The sequence below is a fragment of the Theropithecus gelada genome, chromosome 5 (genome assembly GCF_003255815.1).
Source record: "Theropithecus gelada isolate Dixy chromosome 5, Tgel_1.0, whole genome shotgun sequence".
Classification (NCBI taxonomy): Eukaryota; Metazoa; Chordata; class Mammalia; order Primates; family Cercopithecidae; genus Theropithecus; species Theropithecus gelada.
In genome coordinates this window covers 151,528,667-151,555,583 of record NC_037672.1, presented here as the reverse complement: position 1 = coordinate 151,555,583, position 26,917 = coordinate 151,528,667, and the positions used below count along the sequence as shown (strand labels likewise).

The following is a 26,917-nucleotide window of genomic DNA, read 5'->3' as shown; positions in this document are numbered from 1 at the left end:
TTACACTGAATTTCTCACTGGCACTGAAATACTAGGTCCTTAAATGATTTTCTGCCTTTTCATAAACTACCTAGAAGACACCCATTCACCCCTTTAAAAACAGCTCAAATAATGCTGCTTCTGTGAACCCTTCCCCAGTGTACCATAGAATGAATTGAATTGTCCTCTAGGCCCTCATAGCTTGTTCTTATCTCAAAAATAGCATATTCCATCCCTAACTCTAATGTATTTATATTATTTGTGGTACTAGGTCATGAATTCGTTTGGGATAGAGCTCATTTATACAGTGTATCCTGTTCTACATAAAATGTCTCCCCATCCTAAGATTATATAGTCTTTCAAATACTTCCTTAATTTTAAAATGTTCTTTCTTTTTTCTGTTTTTTTCTTTTGCACGTATATATTTAACCTATAATTTATTTTAATATGTCATGAAGAAAGTCTACTTTTGTTTTCTTGTGGATGGATAGCCAATTATACTGGGATCCTTTATTAAAGAAAGCATTCTTTGCCCATAGAACTAAAATGTCAATTTTTTTCTATAAGATTTTCTTGGGATCAATATATAAACTCTCTCCTGTGCTTATACCTTCTTGCTCACATTTCAATTACAGAGATTGGATGCAGTAGTCTCCATCCTATTCCCCACTTTTTTTCCTTTTTTTTTTTTTTGGTCTGTAAAATTGTACTTTTAATTTTTACTTTCTTTTGTTGTTCTGGGACTACTTAGAGAAGTTTTTCTTAATTTCCAATTTTCTCATTTTAAAACCCAATTTGTTATTTTTTAGGGGGTTAGAGTGAGTCATCTTTCAATCATTAGTTTTCAAGTATTTAATAAATATTGTTAATTTAACCAACTGTTTCATTCTAAGCATTTTAGATTTCCTTAATTAATTAATTAATTAATTTTATTGCAGTGATACAATCACGGCTCATTGCAGCCTCTACCTCCTGGGCTCAAGCAATTCTTCCATCTCAGCCTCCTGAGGAGCTGGGACTACAGTCACACACCACCATGTCCAGTTAATTTTTTCCCTTTTTGTAGAGACAGAGTCTTGCTATGTTGTCCAGGCTGGTCTTAAACTCCTGGCCTTAAGCAATCCGCCTGTCTCAGTCTCCCAAAGTATAGAATTTTTAAGGTTTTCTTTGTGGACAAGTTTGCATTAACTTTTGCAAATGTTTCATTGGTGAAAAGAATGTATATTATCACATCCATATGTTATAATATTCCATATTACCAAGCCTGTCGATGGTATTATTTAAATATCCCATATCTTTTCCTTTTTATGTATCTTTTTTTAAGAGACAGAGTCTCACTCTGTTAGCTAGGCTGGAAGAGTGCAGTAGTGCAATCATAGCTCACTGGTGGCTCAAACTCCTGGCCTCTTGCCTGGGACTCCCAAAGCACTGGGATTATAGTTATGAGTTTTTCATCATGTTTGTGTGTGTGTGCATGTGTGTGTATAAAAAGACCTCACTGTGGTTTTGTGCATGTGTGTGGTCTTTGCATTTTAGGAATTCTGCTTCGTACGGTTGGCTCCTTCTTTATACAGTGCATGAAAGTTTATGATTGTTATATCTTCTTCACAAATTGTACTTTCTATCATTACATAATGTTTCTCTTTTTTTCTGTTTCTCCTTTTGGAATTAAATTCCATCTTGTCAAATATCAATATTGTCATCACTTTTGATTTTCTTTTCTTTGAATTTGCCTACGTATCTTGACATGTCATTTCATTTTCAACATAACTTTTGTCACTTTGTTTGGAACACTTTCCCAAAATAACAGATGAATTTTTAAACATGATTTTATTTTACCGTTGTTTTCCCTTTTCTTAAGTTTTATATATTCCTTTATTTTCAAGATTTATTCTTCATCTTATTTAGAATAGTTTTTATAAATAATAGATACATTTTAAAACTTAATTATTTTACATTTACTTAAAAATATTATTATTTCCTCTTTCCTTAACTTTTACTCCCTTACTTAAATAATATGGCCTCCCTCCGTTAACATGCAAGTTCTATTTAGGTTATCTATTTCAAAATAGTCCTTAGTTGAATGAATGGATTAATGAACAAAACAGATATAAATGTGAAAATTTTGCCAGGAAAGGACATGGTTTTAAATATTTCTGCTTGAGAGAAAAACGTTGAATTGGGGTTTTTAATCCTGAGTCAGGAATAGAAAAAACATCTGGCTAGATTTTAATTTTGCCTCCAGGTAAATCTATCTCCATCCTTTAGCCTGAAGCTGTCTTTGATGTTCTCCTTTAGTATACCATAGTATATGAGAAAAATATCATAATTCTTCTTTTCTTAGGTGTAGAAACTTACACCTAAAAAATATCTGGTACTTAACACAAGGCCTGACACATGATAATGACTCGATAAATTTTTGTGACCTAAGAAATCTAAGTGTTAAAAAGGAACTTTTAGGACCAGCTGCAGTGGCTCATGCCTCTAATCCCAGCAATTTGGAAGGCTGTGGAAGAAGGATAACTTGAGTCCAGGAGTGCAAGACCAGCCTGGGCAACATAGTGAGACCCTATCTCTACAAAATAAATAAATAAATAAGCTGCATGTGGTGTCGCATACTTATGATCCCAGCTACTCAGGAAGCTGAGGTGAGAGGATCACTAGAGCCAAGGAGATCAAGCTTGAGGTTGCAGTGGGCCGTGATTGTGCCACTACCCTCAAGCCTGGGCAACAGTGGGAAACTGTATTTCAAACAAAGCTAAACAAAACAAATAAAAAAGGAACTTATCATCTGTTTCAACCTTCTATAGAATGCGTAATATAATGAAGTTAAGATTTGGGTTCTTATTAAAAGATATTATTGACATTTTAATCCAAGTCTTGTGTTTATGTATTTACTGTTAGTTCCTGGAAACTCTTTAGAATAAAGAATTTCAAGTTTCCCCCCAAATATGTGGATACTTTTAATGGATAATCAATTATTACTAGTGCTCTTTTAATGAAGGTGAGAACATTTTATGAACTGATTTTTCAGGTGAGTAAATAGTAGTTTAAGGAGGTGAAATAATGTGATGATAAGGAGGACACCTGGGGATGAAGCCCACAGTATTGTTCTTACAGGTTTTAACCACCTAAGTTCCATGCCTCATTCATTATTCATTCTGGGATAATGATACTATACTTCATAAATAAACATGACACTATTATATATAGCATCTGCTTTTCATTATTGGCCCAGTGGTATCACTGATCGAATTATATTTTGTCATAGGTTTCCCACCAAAACAAAATATATTTCCAAGTTAGTTAGCTGATGCTAGGGGTGCAGCTGGTGAATCAGAACAGAAAGACCCATCCAGCCAAGTTCACTAATCTTTTTCATGTCTTGAAAAGCCTGAAAGGAAATGCCAAGGTGTCAATGTAGCACATGCAATCATAAATTAAAGCTTTGTTATATTCAAATAAAGTAATACAATGTTTATTACTTGCTGAAACAGCTTGGGAAGCAGCCACATTTAAATTTCAGTAGCCATGAAAATAACACAAGTTGCTTGTGGATAACAAAATTTACACAGAAACCATTTCTGAGATATCTTATAGTTGATGTATTTGTTTATGCATTCATCTAATTTACAGATTACCTCTTTTTAATGGAATTCCAAGTACTTTATAAATCTCATTTATAGAGGAAAATACTTAATTAATTGGGGATGAGGGCTGGGAGGGCATTAAATATCACTGAGGAAAGCAGTATCGTGAAGAATTTGCCCCTGGGGAAATCTCAATTAATTCTTAAACATGAACAGGACATGATGTCTTCCATTTTCACATAGTAAGAGCAACCATTCAAAACCGCAGAGGCAAGAAAACTTAGAACCTGCCAGGTTTGAGCTGAGAATTGCTCTGTTACTAAGCAGTAGTCTCCCTGTTCACCAGGTCATTGCTGGAGATGGGTACATGATTATTATGGCAGAGTACTCTGGAAAATATTTGCTAAATTCACCTTTGTCTCAATCCCTCATAGGTCTATGACCTCAAGGTTGCATGTCTACATAAGCTGTTGCAATACTGCACTTAAGTATCTCCTTTTGACAAACAATGGGTGAAACTAGGAGAAGGACAGAGAGGTATTTATTAAGATTCTTGCAATTTCTCTATGGCGTATAAACTGTTTGAAATAAAAAGTTTGGGGCAGAAATAAATATAATTGAATCAAAAAACAAAAAGATGTATCGCCTGTTGATCACATCTTGGTTGGGAGAAGAAAAGAAAGGGTCTGATGGTGAACATCAGTACCAGTTAAGATTATTTGCATAAGAATGTGACTCCCAGTGTGATCACTTACAAATTAAAATATTTGTATAAATAGAGGAAAATACCATGTTTCTGATTGCTATCCTACATATTATGTAATGAGTAATTCATATAAAAGATGACTTTGCTAATGGAAAATTGAGGAAAGGGCCAGGCGCGGGGGCTCATGCTTGTAATCCCAGCACTTTGGGAGGTCAGGGAGGGCGGATCGCTTTAGTCCAGGAGTCTGAGACCAGCTTGCGCAACATGGGGAAACCCCGTCTCTACAAAAAATACAAAAAAATTAGTTAGGTATAGTGGTGCATGCCTGTGGTCCCAGCTATTTGGGAGGCTGAGGTGGGAGAATCACCTGAGCCCAGGAAGCAGAAGTTGCAGTGAGCCAAGATCATGCCACTGTACTCCAACCTGGGTGATAGAGCGAGATCCTGTCTCAAAAAAACGAGAAGAAAAGAAAAAACAAAAAAGAGAAAAAAGAAACTTGAGCAAAGGACATGGATAGGCAATTCAAAAAAGATAGTAAAATGGTCATTAAATATTTTTAAATCTCTTGCTTGTACTACTAATTCAAGATATGAAAATTAAAGTAATTACTAACATTTTAATCATAATATTAGTGATGGAGAAGAAAAATAAAAATTAAGTATGTGATTCTGTGCATCAGAAGTAAATCGGTACAATCTTTCTGGAGAGTTACTTGGCTATATATATATATATATATATTTTTTTTTTTTTTTTTTAAGTTTAAAACGCCAAAACCATTCTTTTTTTTTGAGGCAGGTTCTCACTCTGTCATCCAGGCTGTAGTGCAGTAGCAGTAGCACAATCAGGGCTCACTGCAGCCTGGGCCAAGCAATCCTCCCACCTCAGCCTTCCAAAGTGCTAGGATTACAGGCATGAGCTACTGTGCTGAGCCCAAAACCTTTATTTCCTCCAGATATTCTGCTTCAAGTAATTTATCCTAGAAATAAATAAATAAATATTATATTATAAATATATATTTATAATGTATAAACAATATTATAAAACAAATATTTTAAAATATAAAATAAATTTATATTATAAATCACATATACAATGTGTTATATGATATATATTCACAAAAGGTTTATGGAGAAGGATGTTAATGTCAGTACTCTCTTTAATAGAAAAAGTTTGGAAAAAATGTAAATGTGAAATGAGAGGAGACTGTTTAAATAAATTCCCATAATAGAATATGATATGGCCTTTAAAAAGTGAATTACAGAAAATGATACTATAGAAGAATGTTAAATAATACGGAAAACTTTTTGTGACTCAGCGTGAAAAATTCAGGTACTAAAACATGTACAGGGTAAGACGAAAAACATAAATGAAGGTATTAGCTGTTCCACTGCTTGTGTTGAAATTATAAATGGGTCTAATCGTTTTTATATTTCCCAAAATGTCTACAAAGAATACGGGCTACTTTCATTATTTAATTCCACAATTAATGTTGTTAAAATAAATGTCAATTGGCCAAGGACAGTGGCTCATGCCTGTAATCCCAGCACTTTGGGAGGCCTAGGCAGGTGGATCACCTGAGGTCAGGAGTTTGGGACCAGCCTGACCAACATGGAGAAACTCTCTCTCTACTAAAAATACAAAATTATCCAGTCGTGGTGGTGTGTCCCTGTAATCCCAGCTACTCGGGAGGCTGAGGCAGGAAAATTGCTTGAACCTGGGAGGCAGAAGTTGCCATGAGCCGAGATGGCGAACGTCATTGTACTCCAGCCTGGGCAGCTAGAACAAAACTCTGTCCCGAAAAGAAACAAACAAACAAACAAACGAAAAAAAACCCAGCCTGATTCCACTTTCCATGTGTATGCATTACTATGTACCAATTCATTGCTATTTGGTGCAGAACTGCACACCACAAGAAGTTCAAGCAAGAGCATCAGATCACATGCAACAGTGAGGGGGAGGATGGAATTCAAAAACTGAAGTGTCAGCTCTATGTACATATGAGAGGTAGCATCTGTAATTCTTTTCTATACTTCAAGAGAATTTGAAGTCCAAGCTAGAGAATCACCAGAGACTAACAGCAGTATAGTGGAAATAGTGATTCTAGCATTTGGAGACATATTAAACCCAAGTCCAGTCCTAAACATAGACAGTGGTCACCTATGAAGTTATTCAGGATAACTTTAAGGATAACTATTTGCTCAAAATATTGCCTCATGATCACCATTTGAGTGAAAAGGATACTGGGTAAGAAATATCAAGGGAGTCTCGGGTAAATACAAATGTGGCCTCTATCAGTAACTCTGAAACCCAACCAGTGATCAGTAACTCTCAGGGACATCTATTTTAAAATGGAGACTCAGGCTCTTTCCCTGTAGATAATCTGATGTAATAAACCTAGGTTAGTACCAAGAAATCTGCATTTTTTTTTTTTCCTTTGAGATGGAGTCTCAGTCTGTCACACAGGCTGGAGGGCAGTGGTGTGATCTCAGCTTACTGCAACCTCCGCCTTCTGGGTTCAAATGATTCTCCTGCCTCAGCCTCCCGAGTAGCTGGGATTACAAGTGCACACCACCACACCCAGATAATTTTTGTATTTTTAGTAGAGACAGGGTTTCGGTTTCACCATGTTTGCCAGGATGGTCTCAATTTCCTGACCTCATGATCCGCCCACCTCGGCCTCCCAAAGTGCTGGTATTATAGGTGTCAGCAGGTTTAAATGATCAGCATACAGGATATTAAGAGTGTAATGCTTAAACAGAAATGTGAGCTGCGCTACTGCAGCTGGTGATGTGTCACATCACCCATCTTTTTGCCCCATGGTGGGAATCTGTAGTCAGTTTAAAAACAATCCCTGAGTTAGCTGTTTCTCTTGATTCATAAATAAAGAGGAACTAGAGGCTTATGTCCCAAGTGCATATATCCATTATAGTTTGTAGCAGACTTTCAGTCCTAATTGTATAATTACATATATATACATACACACACACACACACACACACACACATATATATATATATATAATAGTTCTCATGCCAGAGTGTGGGATTAAAAACTTTCAGCTAATCTTTCTATTATCTTAAAATCATGAGTTATATAATACTGTTTTATATATTCTAACTAGGGGAAGCTACCTTTTTTATTATATTCAAAATCGTGATGCCTGAATGGGCAAAATCAGACACATAACATTTCTTACCAAATTACGCCTTAAGAAAGTGCATTTCTTTTTTGTTATTGTATTTTCATTTGTTTTTACAAGTTTTATAGTAGACACAGGGTCTTACTATGTTGCCAGGCTGGCCTCTAACTCCTGGCCTGAAGCAATCTTCCCACCTCATCCTGGCAAAGTGCTGGGTTTACAGATGGGAGCCACTGTGCCCAGCCAAGAAAGTGCATTTCTTTCTAGATAGACTTACATATTACCTGGGAGTGGTCTCTGCGTTTTTTCTATTTGTACATTAACTAAGAATTGACCATCAGATTACCTACTTTAGTGGTTTTTCTTCTATGGCATTACTTCAAGTTCTAAGGATTCCTTTGATCCTCTGTGAACACGTAAGGAGTGAGCAAAAGTCTGAGGACTGCAGTCCTCCCAACCCCCATCTTTCATTCTGTGAACTTTTGCGACTCTCAGTATTGCCTCAAAAGTTCCATATTCAAGAATTTTGCATGTTAAGTTTCTGTTTGTGGCTTTTTCAGAAAATGGGGTCTACATTTAAAAAGGAGTATATTCAAGACTTTGAACATCAGTGGATTTAGCCATCTAGCATTCACAAATGCTGGATGAAAATTAGCCATTCTGACAGGCTGATGATTCTGGAATCAAAGCTGGATAAGAGCTCATTGTTAGTGAAGGAAAGCATTATACCAAACAGATAGGCCTCAGGCATTCATTGTCAAAAAGTAACAAAATTTGCCCAAGGGTTTTAGAAAGTCTTCTCTGGGCGGTGACAGTTAAAGCGAGGTTTAAAAACAAATAGCAAAGACTTTGAATCAACCCAAATGTCCATCAGTGACAGACTGGATTAAGAAAATGTGGCACATATACACCATGGAATACTATGCAGCCATAAAAAAGATGAGTTTGTGTCCTTTGTAGGGACATGGATGCAGCTGGAAACCATCATTCTCAGCAAACTATTGCAAGAACAGAAAACCAAACACCGCATGTTCTCACTCAGGTGGGAACTGAACAATGAGATCACTTGGACTCGGGAAGGGGAACATCATACACCGGGGCCTATCATGGGGAGGGCGGAGGGGGGAGGGATTGCATCGGGAGTTATACCTGATGTAAATGACGAGTTGATGGGTGCAGCACGCCAACATGGCACATGTATACATATGTAACAAACCTGCATGTTATGCACATGTACCCTAGAACTTAAAGTATAATAATAAAACAACAACAACAACAGCAACAACAAACAAATAGCAGTTTGTCACATGGTGTTGGGAGGAAGACATTGCTGCAAAGAGGGCATCATATAAAAGGACCTGAACATTGAGAATAATGTTGCAATGAACATAGATGTACAAATATTGCTTCCAGATTCTGGTATCAATTCTTTTGGATATATACCCAGAAGTGAGATTGCTGGATCATATGGTAATTAGAATTGTTTTCTAATTTTTTAAGGGCCTCCACATTTCTTCCTATAGTGGCTGCACCGTTTTACATCCCTAACAACAGTGCGAAAGGATACTGTATGATTTCACTTACATGAGGTATCTGAAACAGTCAAAGCAGAAAATAGAATGGTAGTTGCCAGGGGATGGGAGGTAGGGGGAAATGGAGATAAAATTTCATTTATACTACATGAATATGTTCTACAGATCTGCTGTAAAACATAGTGCCTAAAATTAATAATACAGTATTATACACTTAAAAATTTGTTGATAATATTTCATATTAAACATTCATACCATGAAAAACTAAAATAAATGAACATAAGGAAATTTTTGGAGGTGATGGATATATTTAATATCTTGACTGTGCCGATGATATCGTGGGCGTGTGTGTATTTCCAAAATCATAAACTTGTATATGTTTAACACTTTGTATGGTAGATGCACCTGATGGCAATAACTCAAGAATACTCTGAGAATGACTGTATGGTCTAAGAAGAATATGTGTTCAGAGTCCTAAACTAAGGAATCTGGGAATGGCCAACCCAGAGAGATTCACTTCTTATCTGTGAAGGACACTTGAACTCCCTACCTGTCCCTTGGAACGCAGTACGTGCAAGGAACCAAGGTCTTTTATTTTGGGCTAAATGGAGGTTGCTAGATGGAGAGTGCTAAGTAGAAATGTTATGTAAACTGCATACTCTTTACAAATAGTAGTGGTCCTGTCCAGCCCACTGCCACTGGACCACATCTGTATTTAAGTCCTAAATAAACTGTATGTCCCATTCACTGGCTCCGGGTCTTTTCTTGGACACGATGCCATCCCTGTTGGAATCAACAGGACTCCAGCACAACACATGTGCAGGATTTTTTTCTATCAATTATATCTCAATAAGCTGTTGAAATTTTTAAAGGGCCTGACCTGTCCTGGAATGGTGAAAAACTTATTGTGACAAAAATGTAGGTTATAGTGAAGGGAACAGGAAATGGTACTAGGACCATTTTTACCTCCAATTGAAAAATTTGAATTTAAGAAATTTGGATATAGATAGCAAGGAGCCAATGTTAAGCAGGAAAGAAACTTGATGAGAGTTTTCTATTAAATGTGATGGCAAAGCGGTAGGTGAGTCAGGCTCCAGTGGGACAGAACTTGTGGCAAGAAACCAGGTCAAAAGTTAAAGTTGGATTTGATAAGTAATCAAAGAGAGGAGTACCATTTCCAAGATATAAATTAATGAGTTTTGCTTACATGCAAAGATTAAGAGGATAAGCTTAAGAACAATAAGTACCATAAAAATGGGTGGCAATGATGATACACTAGGGGTGAAGGACTAGGGTCATAGGGTTGCCCATGGGCAGTTGGAGTGAAGTGTTGAGATGATATGCCCATTTCATAGGGAGAATTAGAAAGAGCAGAAAACCCACTTTTACTTTAGTTCTGGTATAACTATGTAAAAAAAAACAAAAAAACAAAAAAACAACAAAAAAAAACAGCCTAACTGAGGACAAGAATAGACCTCATTTCTATGGGCAATAAGCACATTCTGCTCCCTATTTCATTATTTCCCTTAAAAAACACTTGGTGAAGACTTGATCCAGATTATCCTCTTGGAATCTCTGATCCCGATGTCTATTTAAGTGGCAGAGGGGTGGCTTTTCCATGGTAGAGTCGAGTCTTCTTTTTTTTTTTTTTTTTGAGACAGAGTCTCGCTCTGTAGCCCAGGCTGGAGTGCAGTGTCGCTATCTTGTCCAATGCAACCTCCGCCTCCTAGGTTCAAACAATTCTCCTGCCTCAGTCTCCCAAGTAGTTGGGACTACAGGCACACACCACCATGCCCGGCTAATTTTTGTATTTTTAGTAGAGACGGGATTTTACCATATTGGTCAGGCTGGTCATGAACTCCTGACTTCGTGATCTGCCTGCCTCGGCCTCTCAAAGTGCTGAGATTATAGTCATGAGCCACCGTGCCCGGCCTAGAGTCAGATTTTAAATCTTCAAATATTCAAGACCAGTTTATTATGTTTTAGGTTGTGAACGCTTCTCCTTCCTTACGAGTGCAAAGCATAACTCACTGAATGTGTGGATTACAAAACAAGGAAACATTAACTTATTGCAACAGAGTCTGGTTTAATTAATTAATCTTTTTGGAAGTTTTCTTTGACAGATCCTACATAAATAAATGTAGTTTTTAAAGTGGACTTTTAAACATGAGTTGTTCCTTTCCCTCATGGTTTTCCTACAACAAGGATAAAAAAAATCCCTCTTCCTTATTTGAAACTTCTCACAGTCAACTAGAATTGAAATTATGAACACTGACTCTGTCAAAACTATACTTTTAGTTACTTCTTGGTGAGCAAGAGAAATGAAGAATGCAAAAGAAAATCATGCGCTATTTTTAATGTAATTTATCCCATACTTTTTTCAAAAAGTCACACTCACATCTGCTTGAGAGTTTTAGAGGAATATAATGTATTAAAGAAAATCACAATAACATAATGTACAAAAATGTTGTCACATATAGAAGAGCAAAAATGTACGTATTGGGGACTATTGCTGTGGGAAGAAGGGCCTGATCTTCATACTCATCTTCTTCATTGAGTACCATGACCCCTTCCAATTCATCCATACTACACCATCATCTGTGCCATGCTTTGCCATGTCCCAGGTATATTGTCCACCCCAGTAGTATCTGCCATTTGGATTGGCTGCGTGACACCTATTATACCACCATCCACCACCATCTTCTTTAGAACACTGTTTCATGGGATCTGCTGTTAGCCTGAAAGAAAATGTGTTTGGGGTTATTAGAAACAGAACTCAGTGGTCAAGTTACTTTTTGCAGATTACCCATAAAAGAGTGCTACACTTGTGTGCACAGTACTCTTTCCTTTGGGTGCTACATATAGAGTCACACTAATACACCAAAGACCTCCTGTGCCCTATAGCAAGAGAGAGAGAGAACTGGGCCTTTGTGGCCAATCCATCTAGGGACTGCATTGGTTACTTTATACTGGAATAATAGCTTTTACATCCCTTAGTATCAGAGAACCCTGGAAATGAAAATGAAAGTTTTCACATACACATTAGAATATAGAGATGTAGGTATTTATCTAAATGCTCATTACTCAGAAAGTAACTGTGCTCAAATTCTAGTTCTATCTCTGGGTAGTTGTGTGACATTGGGCAAGTCATGTAATCTCTCTAAACCTCATCTGTAAAATAAGAATAATAATGTCTACATTATAGTTGAAATGCTTTAGAGTGATGCATAAAGAGCTTAGTACAGTGGCTGACAGTAAGTGCCCAGGAAACGGTAGCTATTTATAACATTGTTAATGATTCGGAGTAGTAATATTAGTGGGATTTTTTAAGCAGGAGCGAAGAGTGCCACACATACCAGCCGTCATTGTCTCTGTCGTATGTGCTGAAGAACATGCCATTGTGAATGGTCATGGTCCTGTTTACTCCCGTCAGCTGAGATGCTCCATCCATGAGGGCATTGCCGGCTGTTCCTCTATATTTGTTCACTGAGATCTGGTATTTGTTGGCCTCATTCTGTACAGTGAATCCTCCATAGTGAGCCTTTACTTTATCTCCTTTCCAGTCCTCCATTTCAATCAAAAGTTCTGTGGGTCCCATCCTGGTAAGCTGGCTAATTTTATCATTTCCAAGCCAATACTCACCTAAAAGAAAAACAAAATAAAATCTCACCAAAAATAAAATTTGGGGAAACTAAACACTGCCTTTCTTCCCTTATCTTTAGCTTCCACATTTTTGTCAGGAAACTCCTCTTAACTGCCTAAAACAGGCTTCCAACAATGTATGTTTTTTAATGAAAAAAAAAAACCTCATTTCAAATAGAATGATTTTATTTTGCATGCCTGTTTGTTACCTGGTAGGCCACAGTAATTCTTCCCATCTGTGTTGGTTGCAATGTTTCCAAATCCCTGTTTATATGGATTCCATTTCCTGCCAAAGTCAACGCTACCATCTTGACGGTTCTGAATCACTGTCCATCCTTTGGTTGACAGAAACAAAAAGAGCATATATTAACCAACAGCAAATAATGTCACTTTGAAAAGAATATCTGAATCCCCTGTCCATTCCATTTATTATATATTTGGTGCTCTAGAATAGATACAATAAGGAAATAAATATGAGAGGAAAACTTGTAAAATCTTTGAAAACTACAAGTGCTTTATCTTACCCCAAATCGTGAATTATAGATATTTTATAACTTTTTAAATATCAGGTTGAATTCCAAATCAAATTACTCATTGTCAGCTCTGTCAGATATTAGAGCTAAGTCTTGTTTCCCGGCTTTTCAATTAATTTTCTTTTTTTTTTTTTTTTGAGCAAGATCTCACTATCCTCTGTTACCCAGGCTAGAGTGCAGTAGCATGATCAAGCCTCCAGGTTGTGGGCTCACGTGATCCTCCTATCTCAGTCTCCTGGATAACTGGGACTACAGGCACATACTATCAACCCAGCTGATTTTTCTTTTTTTTTTTTTTTGTAGACTCATGGTCTCATTATGTTGCCCAGGCTAGTTTCAAACTCCTAGGCTCAACCGATCAGCCTACTTTGGCCTCCCAAAGTGCTGGAATTACAGGCATGAGCCACCGTACCTGGCCTTGTTTCCTGGCATTTTATGTCATCCAAATAATTATAGATCAACAGGTCAACAACTGTCGAAAACTTACCTCCATTTTCTGTGTTCATATCACAGTATACTCTATACGGTTTGACAGAACTGTCGGGTTGAATGAGATACATTTCAGATGTTTCACCACCTTTCCTGATAATTTCCTCACATTCTGCAAACATAAGACAACATTATGTTCAGGGGCTTGTGACGTAATTACTATGTCTTTATATAATTACTTTGTCTTTAGTCACCAATTCTTTAAGATAGTATTACATAAGTTGCTAAGGAATGTTTTATTACAGACCTTTGAGAATAATATAACAAATATTAGATTTTCATTTTACTTTCGTAAATCCAGCCCAGTTTTGAGGATGTTTATCTGCTAAGAGGATGTAAAAAGCTCTTCTCCACCTTTTGTGTCCTGGAATATCCATAAGCTTCCAGAACACACAAGACGGAGAAACTTCTATATCTATCTGCAGTTCTGCCATCTGTTCAAGCCAGTACGCAGATGCACACATCAGCCACCCCTGGGACTACCACCATTATTATCCTGTGCCCCGTCATGCTCATCAAAACCAGTAAATGCGCCAGGCCGGGCCAAAACACAACCGGCTAAGGATATTTTTGTGATGTACTGTAACGTCATTATGATCTGTTGGGAAAATCCACTCAACATTTTTATTGTTGTTGTTCTCTTATTTTTGGTGTGTGAATTCTTCTGGAACTCTCTAGAAATATGTTTATGAATCAGTTACCTTTGCCAGACACCACAGGAATATTGCAACTGACAGTGCATGGGGTGCGACAATATTCCATTTGAGCTGAGACATCAGATTCTAACTTTTGTATTTTGCTTCTCAGGTTTTCCAGGATTGAACGAAGCACACGAAGATTAGTTGGGATATTACTATTCACAGTCTCATCTATATATAATTGGTGCTTTTCCAGGTCTGAGGAGTACTCATTTACTACATTTTCATTATCTGGAAAAATGAAATTATATAGAAATAGTCAGCATTTTTGCCTCATAAAACTAATGTATTTAGCTATACAATTTTGATTTTCTGAGAATAAACTAGTAAACACTGAGCTACCACCAAGCAGTTATGATATATAGTCATATTTATAGGAAATGATTTGGCCCATGACATATACAAATGAACATATATCCTAACTACCATACTAGTAATTTACCATAGGTAAAAGCTAAAGATTGTGTCCAGTAATAAATGAAATAGGTTGTTTATTTCTTTGGTGAGGGAAAAGAGGAGAAAGCAGTATTGGGGTCTTCCATCTGAGAAGTTCAATCTTATAGAGTGGATATGCTTGATTTATTTATCCATTTCATGTAAGTATAGCAGAACCTTGAAATTTATAAGATCTCAAGATTTCTTTGATTTCTTTGAAAAATTTCCAACTGTGGGTATGCTACTCACTGAGATGCCTGTGCCAGGCTCATGCACCAGCTATTTTCTAACCACCAAGTCAACAGCACTCAACATTCTGACCTCAAGATTCACAGGTTAGGTGTCATTATCCACAATACAATTGAATATATTATGGATAACTCTCTCATTCAAAACCTCAAATGTTGAAACTTTAAATGCTAGCTTTTTTTTTTCCACTCTGTGAATATTATCTTCTGAGTCACAAGTTTCTTGTATACTTAAAGTAAGGAGTCATAGTGGAATTTCTCATAGAAAATCATACTTGCTGATGCCAGACTTGGAATAAGAGCTAAATAGTGCTTATCTGGCAAGTTGCAGGGGAAGGTGCCCAAAAGCAGTATGAATGCTATTTAACTAACCCAGAAATGTTAATCTTCTCATAGCCATGCATTCTCGTGGCAGTCAACAGTTCCAGTTTTATAGCTGAAAATCAAATGGAAAGCACAAGGATATCTACCTTTTACTTGCTTCTGCCTCTTTTGCCACATGTCTTTCAGCAAATACATGTACTGAAAGGTAGAAGAGGAGGTCTGGGAAACAATTTGCACACTGTTCTGTAACTCATCAACACTACTTCTGATTGGCCTTTCCTGTTGTAGCAAAGCTTCTTGCAACTGACATCCTGTAGGACACAACACCCCCTAAAAACAAAGAAAATAGCAGGCATTAGATGAAGGATTTGGGTTGTGGACATTAGTTAAAATAGCACATAGGAAAATTCAGCAATATGATTAGCCAACATAAGAACTTACTACTTGGTTTTCTGTAAGACCAGAAATTTGAAAGTCATCATCATACTCTTGTGGAGATTTAAAATATTCCTTACCACTGAAGAAATATAATTGGGCTATGAAAATTTTACCAACTGAACAAAGGCAGTGGGAAAAATACAAATGGCAAGGTGGCACCCACATATCCTAATTTGTAATTTTGGGCCCAGACCAAAGAAAACAAGAAAGAAAGCCTAACCCAAGGCCCAATATGTTTATGTTTTGAATTTTACTTCTAAAATAAACAGACAAAATAACAATGATGGTAATGCAGGTCAATGAAACATTAGGAGACTGCCATGACTACAGGCTTTCTCTGCGTGAGAGAGCCACCACTGCAAGAAACATCAGTGTACCCACCAGGTCTGGGTCAGCATGAAGACAGCCTCCAGCATCAGGGGCTTTTCTTTCTACTTTCTTTTGACTGGCAGCTGCTTTGGCTGGACGAGCCCGATAGCCACCCCCACTGATGGGCGGTGGGGCAGGCCTCAGGCTGGGAGCCTCTTCTCTCTTCTTGTCAAGGGGTCGATGACCACGGCCACCGAAGAGGCCCTACAAGGATCCAGGCAGAAATAAAATGCAGAGTGTTATAGAAGATTTGGAATGTAACTATTTCAACACCCTCATTTTATAATTTAGGTTATCACAAGCTTGATGATTTGCTTAAGATTCATCAACTGGCTGGTTGGTGATAGTGAATCTGTAGGTTGCTTACTGTTTACTAACAGTAGAAAGACCAACTGCACAAAAAACTATGATGCAATGTAGTTTTTAAAGAGAGGCCTTAGGACAAAGTTGTATCAGATTATGAATAGTAATGACTTCATATTCCTAAAACATACATAGGAACACACAAAATTGTAAAGAATCTATACTGTCAAGAAGAATGAATATTCTCAAGCCACTTGGATTGTTAGATTCCTATGATTATTGTTAATCACTTCCCTACTTTCATTTTTGTGAACTGATGATTAGACTCATATACAAACATATTTAAGAGACATTAAAGACTTATTAAAGGTTGATTCTTCTTAGAATTTATTTGTAATAAGACAATCTTTGACCCTCATAAGGTACTCTGGAGCTAGGCTGCTTGTAAGTCTTGACCCTACCTCTCACTAGCTATGGGACCTCAGGCAAGTTGCTTTATCTGTGCCCCAGTTTTCTCATCTGCAAAGTAAGTGTAATGACAGTTTGAATCAGCCTTACAAGATTATTGTAAGGATTAAATAACTTATTGCATATGGTACCCTCAGAACAGTACTTGGCAATAATAAGTGCTCGTTACTATTATTATTGAATTCACACATAACAAGTACTACAGTTTAAGTGGCCTCTCCACTGCTAAGTTCACTTTTAGTCTTATCTTCTATCAACAAAATTATTGGTTAAACCATTATCTTGAAATTTCCTACATGATTTCTTTATGAAACACCATGATTTTCTTGTATTTAAAATAATTATCAAGCCTTGTGCATTATAATTCAAATTACTTGCTAACTTAAAATATTATATTAAAAGATAATGAGGCAGAAAATATGCATTGCAATAGGAAAGTTTTGATTTGGATTAACTACATTCTCATATTTTTTTGTCAGTAGCTACATCCTTTGGATCTTAATTACAAATTAACAAATGACATGATTTGGAACAACTGAGCAACAACTGAGCTCTCTCGCAATTTTGTGAGTCTAGAAGTCATCAGATGAACTCTATTTGGAATTGTATTGTCATTTATTCATTAGGTTATAATATTATTTAACATTTAGTAAGATGGTGCTAGGATTAAAACCCAGCCAGACTGGCTCCAGATGTTCCTGTTAAACCAGCTGACTATATAAATCCTTAATATGTAAAGATTTGGAGGATATATACATATTTCACATTGAAGGCATGGTCCTAGTCAGAGCTTACCCTCTCTAAAACAGATTTTAAGAAATGTGATTCATCTGTTTATTACAAATAAATTTATAACAGGAGAAAATTATTTTCTTTTTATTTAAGAGTGCCACTAGAGAGGTAGCATGCATGGTCTGACTTTACTAGAGAAAAGGAAATTTTAAAAAATACTTAAAGAAATTATATACTTAAAGAAAAACACTTAAAGAAATTATGAAGGCCACTTGTTGAATAATCAAAACCCCTAAACTACTAAATTATCTCTGTGAGGATTAGTTGGTAAACCGAAATGTGAAAATGGTTTGCAGAGTACTTTACAAAAATTTAGTCTTACACATTCTTTATATTTTTCTTACCTAATATGATTAACCAGACTTAACCAGATTAACCACGTTTTTACACATACAAGCAGATTAACTATATGTTCTTACACGTCGAGTCTGATACTTAGAACACTGAAGTTCCCTTGAAACTCAATAATGATCCAAAATGAATCACTTCATTTAAATATTACTGTGTATTCTCATTTCTAGTTTAATACTATGCTATATGTAAGAAATTTGGCCAAGATACATTTGATGATAAAATTAAAATTTCTTAAATATTCATTGTCCTAAACGCATTTCTGTATTTTTAGTAACTGCAAATTAGCAGCAATAATTCAGCAAAAATAATAGTTGAGGACAAACTATTCTACAAATAAATTAGACTGAACCGTGCTTCATAACTATTAATAATAACAATACACACTACCTCTAATTTAAATTTTTGCATCTGAAAAAAGCAATATTTCATTTTCTATCATTACACTTGATGTATTTTGCTTTTAGGTTTACTTATAATTTTTATAAATAATAATCTCAGTAACAATATACTACCTTCGCTCACCAAAGAAAAATCTACCTACCACCAGTATTTTTTTGTTTTAAAATACTGCTCTTTTATTATTTTATACTTTGTGGCATTTTCAGATCTTGTCCTCTTAATTGTAATCCTGTATCGCTAGAAGTAAATGAAAATCACAGTACTCAGGATAGCAAGTGAGAAAAGCACAACTTACATTAGCTAAACCATCTTCATTTTAAGAAAACACAGGTGATAAACCAGAAAACAAGAAATTACTTTGTTTTTATATAAGAAATACTATGAAACAGTCTTTAAATACAATAAATCAAAAGTTAACAATTCAATTTCATAACTGTAAGCAATGCTAATTTCATTGAAATAACTATTCACATAATATGATTATGTTACATCTTATATTAATAATACTACTAATAATATAATAATGCTTTAAAAAATTCACCTCCTCATTGCCGTTGACACCTTGGGACTTAACTAGAAAAACACACAATAGTAGCAATAATAGATGTTTCATGGTTTTAAATTTGTGGAAGCTCCAAGAAACCATCCTTTTCATGTAGACTTAACTGAGAGATCTTCAATCCTATATATATCTGGGTACTCTGCTAGGAGTGACTTTAGAAATGGTTACCTTTCCTTAGTTAATAGTTAATTTTTGGTTCACTTGTTGGCTGAACCATTTTATCACTTAAGCAACATCTTCCCAGCAAAACTTATTTACTTGTCATACAACTATTATTCTCTGTCGGTCTAGCTTAGAAACATTAAGTATCTTCAATCCATTTAATTGGACAAAATGATGGGAAGTTAGGGCATTCCTAAAAGAGAGATGTGTATCTTATTTCTGGTAAATTAATGTGGAAACTGTACAAGCTCACAAAGAATATGTGAGAAAACAAATCTAAGCTTAGTAAATTTGACCTACTCACAAAGCAACCACTAAAATAGTGACTCATTAATGATATACCATAAATGCTTATGTTTAGTGACAATCACATAATTCTATTTCAAAAGGGATCATTAAAATCAAGAGTAATGTAATATCATAATGTGTTTATCTTTTGTTTTAGACATTAATCAAAATAATAAAATAACAAACTCATATCCTATTCTATGAAGGACAAACATCAGAAAGACTTTTTTTTTTGCTCTGAACATTTATATTTTGTCCTTAATTCACATAAGGTAAAATGTTCAGCAAATTCTAAACATTATTAAGATAACTGATAAATTATAGATTTCTGAATCAAAATTATGATGATTAAATACATCTTTAACATTCTATTTTATTATTATATAGTTTGTATTCCAGTATTTATAAAAACAATGTTATTTTAACATCAGTGAAGTCTTCATACATCTATTTCGATTAGTATGCTCACAGGCTAAATGAGGCCCATTTTCCTTCATTTCCCATAAGCCACAACATTTATCTCTCTTGTCTGTTCACTTGTGTGTTGCAATCAGGATTAATAACTCCTACAAGAATCAATAGGAACACCAGTCAGTAATCCAAATCTCAGTAAGTGCATTGATTCAAAGCATTTTTCTGCTTTTTGTATGGAAAGTGAAACATTCTCATTAAATTTAAAATTTATTTAATTAAAAAGATAGCAGGTTATCAGGGTTTGGATCAGCAAAGTACTGAAACAATGCTTTGAAACAGAGTCTTGAGAATGGTGTGACCCATTACACTTCTTTCTTCTCTAGGTAGCAGACAGTGCATTCCCAAATTCTTTTAACTCAGATTCCTAGAAACAAATTCTTCTCTTGGTAGCATATGTTGTCCTCCCAAATTCTTTTAACTTAGCTTAATAGAGACAAAGTACTCAGTTTAAATTAAGAAAAAATATTCACTTGAGCCTTTCCAAATTTGTGTTCCCTTTATTAGCACTGAGTAAATAATATATTTTGAGAGTTTTTTATTTAGTTTTAATGTTTCTTAAAGGGATAAATGATCTGGCAGAAAAAGCAAATATGTATGTGGATATTAGTTAAAACATATGCAGGAATATTTCCCATGAAAATATAACTGATAACAAAGTTTATTTTAATAATCTGGACAGGATTTTACTTTAGTGATGTACAGATTCATACTGATTTAAAAAGAATTATCTGTTAAGAAAACTATAACCATTTTTTTTTCTTTTGAGGTAACATATTAGTACATTTTCAATGACTGATGTTTGATCAACTAACAGTAGAATCATCATTTAACTTTCAGAAGTCTGTAAATTTGTAAAGTTTTTTCTAGTATATAATAGACTCTTGATCAACACTAAAGTGGAGTAGTTCCTTTACTTTCCTACTTTGTTCTACTCTGACTGGCATTCTTCCCATGGTCAGGAGGAGGATGGAAGAAATCTAGTATGCATGCACCATAACAGCACAGACTTAACATTCATCTTACAAATAGTTCTTGAGAGTCTCCTCAGTGACAGGTAGTGTGACAGGGGCTGGGAATACATTGGTGAGCAAGACAGACATAGTAGGCTTTCAATACATAATTACAGGATGAATGAGTGAACTAGGCGTCATTGGTACATGCCTCAGATGCCAAATTAGGGTAGTCATTTACCGTATTTAATTCTTGAAACCACTATGTTCTACAGATGATGAAACAGATTCAGAGAGGTTAAGTAAACTACCCCAGAGTGTATAGGCAGTAGGCGCTGGTATGAGGACTTGACCCATGTCTGTCTGACTCTACAGTCCACACTCTGTACCCATTATATCATATTGCCCAACAGTATATAAACATTATAAAAATTTACGTCTACCTGCTTTTCGTTTGTTTGTTCTTTTGGAGTATTTGGCCAGCCTGTCATCTTGGAACTATAATGTATCAGGCTGACACACTCACTCATAGCCCTTACTTTCACTTGTCTTTTTACCCTCATACGTGGATATAGGCATTCATGTCTGTGTGAAGTATGTGCAATGCAGTGATAATGAGTTTCTTTAATTCTAGTTCTTGTTAGATATGTCTTTTTTTCTGTAGAGTTACATACAGTTACACTACCACTCTAAATTGCCTAATATTACAAAGTAGATGATCATGTTTTCAGGGAAGAAATATATTTGCAGAGACACCGCTTACTAAGATGCTTAAATTTTTTTAGAATGTTGATGCCATTGGTGGAGGGGAAAGGGAGTACTATTTGTTCAGTTATTTTGAGGTCACTAGTGCAGTGTTCTTCATATTAGCTGATGTCATTACATAAGTTAAGAGTAGTAAATCAGTGACAGAGAAAACAGAGATAATCTGTCCTGCCCAGCAGCTCTCTGGCTCGAAGGGCAAAGACTTGCCGATACCAATTGTCAATATACTTGTTGATACTTTTACAACTCATGTCAGGCTTCATAGCACAGTCTTCATAGCACAAGGCAATTTGGGCTTAACAACTATTTACAGAGCATCTACTTCATAACAGGTAGTTTACTAGGGGCCCGGGAGACCTTAGCGAAGCCTTAAGTCTAAAAGGAAAGACAGAAAATGAAAACCACTTACAATAATTAGTGTTGAGTCTAAGATTGGGGGAGGTGAGGCTTTGGGACTGGTAACTTAAGGACCTAACTTCCTTCAGGAGGAAAGGAACTTTCAAGGAAAAGGGCTTTTAGACTTGAAACTTGGTTTGAATGACTGTACAGTTTATATCATGCACCTGGCACATAGCCAGTATTCAATAAATACTGGTTGAGCAAATTCATGAATATACAAATTGATGAATGACTAAAAGGAATACTGATTCTCGTTGTCTAAATAGGCATAGGTTTTGAAGTACTGTCATAAGTTGTTAGTCTCTGTACGTATTTTCCTTGTGTTACCTTGAAAAACAGTTTGAGAACCACTATCCAAAGGGAAATTAACACTGAAGAGTTGTAGGCCAGGCTAGACCAGAGCTCTTGGGGCAAGCCTGAAACCAGTGCAGTGGCGCCACCTGCAATGCGTTACTCATGTTTAGTGGGAACGCATATGGTGGGGAAGAAATAGGAGATGACGCCATCTCTTGTAGAATGTCTCCCTCTACTGGCTTACATGTCAGTTTCCTTTTCTTATGGGAGCTGACATAGAGCATGGGAATAAGGGATAGGACATTTTCTCCTCCAACTGGATGGAGATCACAAGAGCTAAGAAAAGATAGAGATGCTCTTCTGCTTTTGTGACATTAAGACCCACAACCATTAAGAGTGTAATGAAAACCTCTGGGAGGGTTGCTCCCTTCTCCTGGAATGACCCCTAAAATGGAAGTGTGAAGCTCCAGTGGTCCTGTCAGTACTACAACACCCTGACCCTCCAACCACAGGTGACCAAGCTGGAGGTAGACAGATCCCTTACCCAGCTAAACCTACCAGATTGTCTCTCCAAATTTGATATTTGCTGGAAGAAGAAGGAGGAGGAGAGGGAAAGGGAGGAGGGGAGGGGGAGGGGAAGAGGGACTGGGTGAGGAAGGGGGAGGGGAAGAGGGACAGGGTGAGGAAGGGGGAGGGGGAGGAGGAGGAGAAGAAGGAGAAGGAGAAGGAGAAGAGAACTGGGTCAATTGGCCTGATGTTATATTCATGGCAGCATTTTAGAAGGAAAGCCTATCAACTGCAGCAACAGAAGTAACCAAAACTTCCAAACATAATAATTTGATTCTTTGCAGCCCAATCTGTGGACACCTGATGTCCTTTCTATAGTACTCATTTTACCTTTCATTAACTTTGACTGAGATGATTTTTGGCATTTGTTGAGAAAATTAAGATCAAATTTTTAGGAATCAGACCGGCTGCCTTATTTTTAAGCATAAATTGCATGTTAGAAAGAGAAGCTTTATATTCAAATAATGTAATCAATCACTAAAAGTTTTCATATATTAAGCATATGGGCTTGGCGCGGTGGCTCACAGCTGTAATTCTAGCACTTTGGGAGGCCAAGGCTGTCGGATCACTTGAGCCCAGGAGTTCGAGACCACCTTGGGCAACATGGTGAAACCACATCTATACAAAAAATGCAAAAATTATCTGGGCGTGGTGGCACACACCTGTAGTCTCATCCACTCCAGGTACTCGGGAGGTTGAGAGATGGGAGGATGGCTTGAGCCTGGGAGGTTGAGACTGCAGTGAACTAAGATTGTACCACTATACACCAGCCTTGGTGACAGAGCAAGACCTTGTCTATCTCTCTCTGTCTCTGTCTCTCTCTCTCTGTATATATAAATATATGTATATATTTGCATTTTTCTGTAGAGATAGGATTTCACCATGTTGCCCAGGCTGGTCTTGAACTCCTGGGCTCAAGTGATCCACCAGCCTTGGCCTCCCAAAGTGCTGGAATTACAGCTTTGAGCCACCGCACCCAGCCCATATACTTAATATATGAAAACTTTTAGTGATTGATTACATTTTTTGAATATAAAGTTCCTCTTTCCAACATGGAATTTATGCTTAAAAATAAGACAGCTAGTCTGATAGTATTAGCAGTGAAACTCTAGGGAAAATGGGAACTTTTATTTTGGTGCATGTCAGTGACATGCATTTCAAAAACTTCAAAAATCTTTCACAATTTAATAACTAATAAGTATTTCTTGAATTAGATTAACAATATTTTCTGTAAAATGTGCGCAGGATTGGACAAAGGTTTAATAAAATTTTTATGAAGAGTTACAGTTTGATGAGAAAGCATGAGCCCTATAGATAAAAATGGGCAAAAGATGTATATACATGTGTATATATATTGATATATGCATTTTTAAAAAACCACAAACATGTACTTAAAAAAAAATATGGAACCTAGATATAAATCAAAGAAAGCCAGAAAGGCTGGCTTCTAGAAACATGGATACAATGTTAGGGAAGAGGGAGAGGTGGGCAGAAAAATCTCTATCCTCTCCACATAATAAAGAGGTAATGACAAACTAAGAAAAAGAGGCAGGTTGAATGAAGATGGACAAAGTATGCTATTGGGTCCAGGATATCCCTTCAATCCTTTGTTATTTGTTCAGTGTTTCAATCTACTTTGTTGATATGGTTTGACTGTGTCCCCACCCAAATCTCACCTTGAATTCTAGTTCCCATAATCCTCATGTGTTGTGGGAGGGACCTGTTGGGAGGTAATTGAATCATGGGTGCGGTTACCCTCATACTGTTCTTATGGTAGTGAGTTCTCCTGAGATTGAATGGTTTTATAAGGGGATTTCCCTGTTTCATTCTGCACTTCTCCTTCCTGCCATCACGTGAAGAAAGACATATTTGCTTCCCCCTTCTGCCATGATTGTTAAGTTTCCTGAGGCCTTCCCAGTTCTGCAGAACTGTGAGTCAATTAAAATTCTTCCCTTTATATATTACCCACTCTTGATATGTATTAGTAGTGTGAGAACAGACTAATATATGTGCTAATATTTTGCGTACTAGGTTTCCTTGTGGGGAGAATTGAGACCCACTGTAGGTTTAGATTAGGATGAAAATAGAAGCTGCCTGTGTTGACCTCTGACTTCTAGTTTACATTTATGCAGCTTTCTCCCCTTTTAGAACAAAGGGGATAATTGTTATCATATAACTAATGCTTATGGATCAAGTATTTCTGTGCCAGTCACTGTTACTAGTATGTTACACTTAATTCTTACAATAACTCTATGAGGTGGAGTAGTACTATTATTCCCATTTTACAGATGGGAGAATTGAAGTACAAAAAGAAGAAAGTTGCCCAAGATGATGCAGAAGGTAAGCTGCAGAGGGAGTTGAATCATGACATTCTGACTCTATACCCTTACCTACTATGATGGACAGTTTCTTCCTGTTATGCACAAAGCTATTTGTTCTCTTGTATTGATGTGGTGTTCCTACCTTAGCAAAATGAACACCTGTGTCTGTATATCTTTGCATCCTTCTATGAAGATTATATATAATACATACATATATTCATACAGACATACAGACACACACATTCTCACACACACACACACAAACACACATACATACATACCAAGGACATTTTTAGAAAGTAAATCTATTGTAACAAAAGATATGCAAATAATTTTGGGGCCAGGAGTGGTGACTCACACCTGTAATCCCAGCACTTTGGGAGGCCGAGGCAGGAAGGGTGCTTGAGCCCAGGAGTTCGAGAGCAGCCTAGGAAACATAGTGCGACCCCTGTCTCTACAAAAAAATTAAAAAGGTAGCCAGGCATCACAGTGCACACCTGTAGTTCCAGGTATTTGGGAGGCTGAGGTAGGAGGATCTGCCTGACCCCGGGAGGTCGTCCACTGCAGTCCAGCCTGGGCAACAGAGAAAGACCCTTTCTCGAAAAAAATTGTCAGCTTGTTGATAAACTACCTATGAAAATGATTGCCACCATTTATACTCTCATCAGTATTTAGGTTGTCCCTCATCCTTGCCAACACTGGTTTCAGGTCAAATTTAAACAATTTTTGCCAACCTGTTAGGTGAAATATGTTATCTTATTGTTATTGTGATGAAAATTTATTTCATCATGAGCACACTGAGAATCTTTTTAATTTACACATCAGCCACAATGTCAGTGGTCTTTCTGTGAACTGCCGGTTCATGTGCCTTATCTTTTGAGTTGTTCATTTTTTCTGTTGATTCATGAGAGCTCTTTTCATATTAAGAAAATTAGCCCTGTGGCTAACATGCACATTACATGTATTTCCCAATTTTTCATTTTTCTTTTGTCTTTGCTTATGATATATGCAGACTTTGGCCTCATTTTCACTGAGTGGAATCCTAACAGCAGCATCTGCTAGGCTGAAATGTTTGAAAAAGGCAGCAGCTAGAATGCCTAATGCCTCTTTGAGTTCCTTCACCAGCTGCCAGGCATTCAAAACATCACACAAGTTTATAAATCCAGGGGCTCCATTTAGAACTGTGATGGAAAGCTTAGGCTTCAGTGTGTATTACTTGCACAGGAGTCTGAGCAGGGATCATTCTATACTGCAAGGGCATCTGAGATCTTCCTTTCCTGTACTAGTTCCTGAGGTAATCTGAAGTTGCTTCATCATATTGTGCCATATAAGTGAATGTGAATGCCTTCAAGGCTAACTGGCATCTAGTCTCCAAGAAGGTGTCCTTACTCTTGGAGCTCTGCCTCTCTGTGGACACTGCCTCATAGTCCTCTGACACACCACTGTCACTGGATTGTGGTTTTTGGTGGCATCTCTCAGTGAGGTTACTCTACCAGTATCAATTTGCTTAACAGCCTCTCAACCGTTACACCTGGAGAAGCCACTCTCTTCAGGAAGGGATAGAGATTACAGGCAACAATCAGGCCTGGCCATATCAGCATTACCTTTTGGAATATTATGAGCAGGAACCCAGCATGGATTTCAGGATACAAAGTTTTCACAGCATTTCAGGAAATCCTGTCAGCTCAGAGACCTCT

General features: G+C 36.7%; 1 protein-coding gene across 2 annotated transcripts; it reads right to left on the bottom strand.

Annotated features, from left to right (window-relative positions):
• Positions 1 to 11,012: 11,012 nt before the first annotated feature.
• Positions 11,013 to 19,132, bottom strand: FGB (fibrinogen beta chain). Of its 2 annotated transcripts, none has more exons than XM_025385990.1 (8): positions 18,980 to 19,132; positions 16,135 to 16,326; positions 15,462 to 15,645; positions 14,312 to 14,539; positions 13,609 to 13,722; positions 12,798 to 12,923; positions 12,303 to 12,588; positions 11,013 to 11,684 (listed from the first exon to the last, which is right to left on the bottom strand). In XM_025385990.1, exons 1-8 carry the CDS (start codon positions 19,091 to 19,093, stop codon positions 11,453 to 11,455), a joined length of 1,476 nt encoding a protein of 491 aa, XP_025241775.1. In that variant the 5' UTR covers positions 19,094 to 19,132; the 3' UTR covers positions 11,013 to 11,452. The 2 variants fall into 2 exon arrangements, with proteins under 2 accessions (XP_025241775.1, XP_025241776.1); XM_025385991.1 differs by having other exon boundaries at positions 15,462 to 15,608; positions 16,269 to 16,326; positions 18,980 to 19,093.
• Positions 19,133 to 26,917: the final 7,785 nt, after the last annotated feature.

Bases quoted from the DNA above. Each gene is read 5' to 3' on its own strand.
- FGB (XM_025385990.1), bottom strand. From the start codon at position 19,093: ATGAAAAGGATGGTTTCTTGGAGCTTCCACAAATTTAAAACCATGAAA. The intron at 16,327-18,979 runs GTGAATTTTTTA...GGATCCTTGTAG, and splicing joins GTGTCAACGGCAATGAGGAG to GGCCTCTTCGGTGGCCGTGG. The intron at 12,924-13,608 runs GTAAGTTTTCGA...TGTCAACCAAAG, and splicing joins TATGAACACAGAAAATGGAG to GATGGACAGTGATTCAGAAC.